General features: G+C 56.3%; 1 protein-coding gene across 12 annotated transcripts in view; it reads right to left on the reverse strand.

Moving 5' to 3' along the window:
* Positions 1-3,837, reverse strand: part of PTPRE (protein tyrosine phosphatase receptor type E) — a 139,991-nt gene that overhangs the window by 22,218 nt on the left and 113,936 nt on the right. For all 12 annotated transcript variants that reach the window (XR_005833211.1, XR_005833210.1, XR_005833209.1 and 9 more), the window contains 2 exons: positions 3,570-3,606; positions 1,722-1,819 (listed from right to left, as the gene is read on the reverse strand). Coding sequence is in view for 7 of the 12 variants with exons in the window: in XM_040624227.1 (XP_040480161.1) it covers positions 1,722-1,819; positions 3,570-3,606 (135 nt within the window). In the remaining 5 variants the exon portion in view is untranslated. The remainder of the gene's footprint in view (positions 1-1,721; positions 1,820-3,569; positions 3,607-3,837) is intronic.

Raw genomic sequence — 3,837 nt, forward strand, 5'->3', positions numbered from 1 at the left:
TCTTTCCATCCACAGGACAGGATTCACCCCGTGGGAAGGGTGGCCGTCTCCAGCCCTGTCCCAACCCCCCTTGGAAACAAAACAAAAACCCCATCCTACCCAACAGGAAACGGTGACTGGAGGCTTTTTCCTGTGCTGTTTGGCACGCATAAAACAAATTAGTTAAGGTGGCACCGGGAGGGGACTCTTCCCTGCCTGCCCTGCCTGTGGGCCAGTGTACCCCCCGAGCCCCAGTGGAACTCCCCCAACCAGGCCCGCTACTTCCGTCTCAAAGGGCAGCCCTTCCCCTGAGCCCAAGCTCAGCTGCCTGGGTCCCAGGCCAGTGCGTGACAGTGGGTCTCGGTGGAGACCAGCAACATGCTGGACCAGCACCAGCAGGACAGAGGTCTCCCACCACACAGGCCCTTCCTCTCCACCTGCTTGCCGCTACCTGGTTCTGGCCCTCACACTGGAACATGCTAGAAATGTCTTCCCATCCCTAGCAAGTCTCCTTCTAGCCTCTAAGTCTTCTACTCTGGAGAGCAAGCTCACTTCCTAAAACTCAGGCCCTGCTTTCTGCTGAGAAGCCTTCCACGGGCCCCTGATCTCAGCCTTCCATCAGAGCCCAAGCCTGGTTCCCCGACGCATTTCTAGTGGTTTTGCTCCCAGCATGGCTGGGGCCCCAGTGGATTATTCCGGCCTGGCAGTCACATCGCCCTGCCCGGTGGTGCCTCTCTCGGCCTGGATTTAGTCAAGTTCCCTCCAGCCTTGGAGATACGGTGCCACTCCAGGCCCTGCCCTGCCCCATACCCAAGGAGGGGGTGCTCCTCCCTCTGGGGGTTCCCCCTCCTTCCTGCCCCGAAGCCACAATCAAGCTGTGCTCTGCTCTATTCCATAGGGGTCGGTGTCCCATAGGTAAGAAGGGAAGGGCTGGAAGGCACAAAGATAGCCCTGCATGCCCCCCCACCCGGGACTCCGCCCACTGAGCCCTCTGTCCCCCTGGCTTGCTCGGCCCTCCCTGACCACCTCGGGCCCTGTGCTCCCTGCTATTTTTTGTCACCTCCTGACACAGTTTACGTTGATCTGCTTTCTGTTCAACGTCTGCCCCGCCCAGCGGCATATAAATCGCTGGGGGGGGGGGAGGTTGTGAGCTGGTTCGCTGCACCCCGCCCCAGTGTCTGTCCAGGAGAGCGGACCTGAAGGAACATCTGTCACATGTAGGAAGTGAATCCCTTTAACCTTCTTTATAGAGGTTTCAAGTTCTTATAAAGTACGCGCGTCCTGTTCTTACATTAGAAACAGCTAATACGGGGGTGACGGGTGATATTCCCTCAATGTACCTTGTTTTTCTAACGCATTTCTCTGGTCTGGGTGAGGACCAGGAAATCCATTTTTAATTCTAGTCCGAGGCCTGCCATATTACATGCCCACCACGCTGAGCCTCTCAATTCTGAGGTCCGTGGCTCCCGCCAAGGCGTGAGAGCAGTCGGCCGGCCGGGGACCCTCGGCTGAAAAAAGTAACTCCGTGACATTTTCGCATCATGGTCTGGGGCAGTGAGACTCTTGGAACACAGTGTATTTGTTTTAAGATAAAAATGCTGTGAGCCACTGGTGGGGTTTTTTTTTTTTTCTTTCTCTTCTTCTTCTGCGGCGATAAGGGAGAGGAATAGGAAAAGGATGTGGTGAGCAGCCCCCAGCGAAGCTGCGAGAGACTCCTCTGTGGGCCAGAAGGCCAGGCTCACCTCTGTCCTTTCTTTCAGGTTTGTCAACATGACGATGATGGCCGACTTCTGTTCCCAGATCATTCTCCAGAAGTCATTCACTGTTTCCTGTTTGGGGCCTGCAGGCAGAGGATGAGCCCAAGGTCAGACTTGAAGAGGGTCACCGTGGGTCCCAGCCCCGGTCACCCTGGCCTCGGGGCCCCGCGAAGGCCGCCACGGCCCAGCTGCTGCGACGCACGGAAGGGCTGCTCAGCTGACCCGGACGTCTGCGGCGTCCCCACCCCGTCCCACCACAGCCACGCACCTGCTCCCCCGCTGGGGCTGGGACGTCCTTGGGGAGCCACACAGCTGCGCCCGGGGGGTGACCCCATTCATGAGCAATAAAGGGCATTCAGGTGAGGCCTGGGTCAGCCTGCGTGTCAGAGTGCTGTGCGCCCCCTCAGGGGCCTGTCATAGCATCCGGAGACTAGAGCCCACTCCAGAGCTGCACAAGTGTCTGCGTGTGAGAGACAGACAGGCTGCACGCTGGCCCACTCACCCCCCACATCTAACCCCTGCCCTCATCTCTCAGCTGCCCCTGCAGCTGCCGGTGATTCGGGGCCGTCCAGGGAGATGTGGGCTGACGTTCCTAGGGAAGGGTCTGAACACAAGCTAAAGCGTCCCCAGAAGAAAGTCCTCTGCGCTTTGCCCTCCTTCCTGCCTGAATACAGACACAGTGCCTGGAGATACAGCAGCCATTTTGTGACCCTGAGGGAGACAGTGATCCGCCACGGAGGGTGGAGCAGGAAGATTAAGAGGCCCCTCTCCCTGGAGCTGCCGCCTCAGCCCTGGGCTGCTTCCCCTGCTGACGAGAGAGATGCGTCTGTGTCGGCTAACATCTGCCAGCTTTTCCGACATTGTTGTCCTCTGGCTGTGTGCGTACATGCTTTTCCCTATTTCCTAGGGACTGTGCATTTTTAATAAGTTCTCAAGTGATGCTTATGTGCACTGACTCCAGGACCTGCTGTCTGAAAGACCCTCGCCTACGAGGGAGCAGGTCCAGGCCACCTGCTGTTGGCGCCACATCCCGACCCGCGCCAGCTCCGGGGTCGGAGGGACGATTGGTCAGGTCAGACACACTCACACGAACAAAGTGGATTTTGTGCCAGGATGAGGGCGTGCCTCCAGAGCTGAAGCTCCTCGTGGTTGTGGCCTTGATCTGAAAAGCTACTCACCCAACCCCCGAAAAAAGCAACAACGTGGGAGTCACATAGCACTCAGCCAGCAGAGAGAAGGTCAAGACTGTCTAAAGCAGCAAGCAGCACACCGAAACGGTCACCACTGCCCTCCCGGGTGCCCTGCCTTTGGCTCATGCAGGCGTCTGTCTGTCTACACATTGTGTGGACGCACATCCGACGTGCCTGTTACACCTACACTTATAAATGGCCGTACCCGTCATCCTCCTTATCTGTCTGCCCTGACCACAGAGGGGGACCGAAGGGCCCAGGGGCTCCAAGGCATCTGCGCTTTTGAAGCTCTGTTCAGAGAATGAGCTTCAGTGCTTTGCAAACGGTTGCGCAGAGCGACCCCAGGATGCTTTCAAAGCTGCAGACTGTAATACAGTGTTTCCGCCCAGCTCCCAGGACACGCGGCCGCTCCGCGTCAGAGGACCGCCGCCTGGAGTCCAAGGCTCTGTGAGATTCGAGACAGCCCTGCGTGCCGCGAGTGCAGGGACAGGTGGGACAGACCGCATTCAACACAGACGCGGCACTACACACGCACAAGAGGCCGAAATGAAGCCCCCGCATTCCTGCTATCAGATGAGGCCGTGGTCGCCACCCACGTCATTTTACCCAAATCGTGTTCTGAAAGTAACAATAAAGAGCTTACCTTGAGCTGCGATGAATTTATTCTTCTCTTTGTAACCCTAGAACAATAAAATCAGATTTGTAGTTTTTCATAATTACCTTTGCGGAAGGATTTTGTTCTTGTTTGGAAAGTAACATAGTAATCACGAAAATCTTGGAAGATACAGAAATAGGAAGAAAACTCACTAGTAATTTCAGAAATAGTGATACTTTTGTTCATCCCGCTGTAGACCTTTTTCTGTCAATACTTGCCCAGATACACACACACACACACACACACACACACACAC

Source organism: Ursus maritimus, unplaced genomic scaffold, assembly GCF_017311325.1.
Source record: "Ursus maritimus isolate PB19 unplaced genomic scaffold, ASM1731132v1 scaffold_7, whole genome shotgun sequence".
Taxonomy (NCBI): domain Eukaryota; kingdom Metazoa; phylum Chordata; class Mammalia; order Carnivora; family Ursidae; genus Ursus; species Ursus maritimus.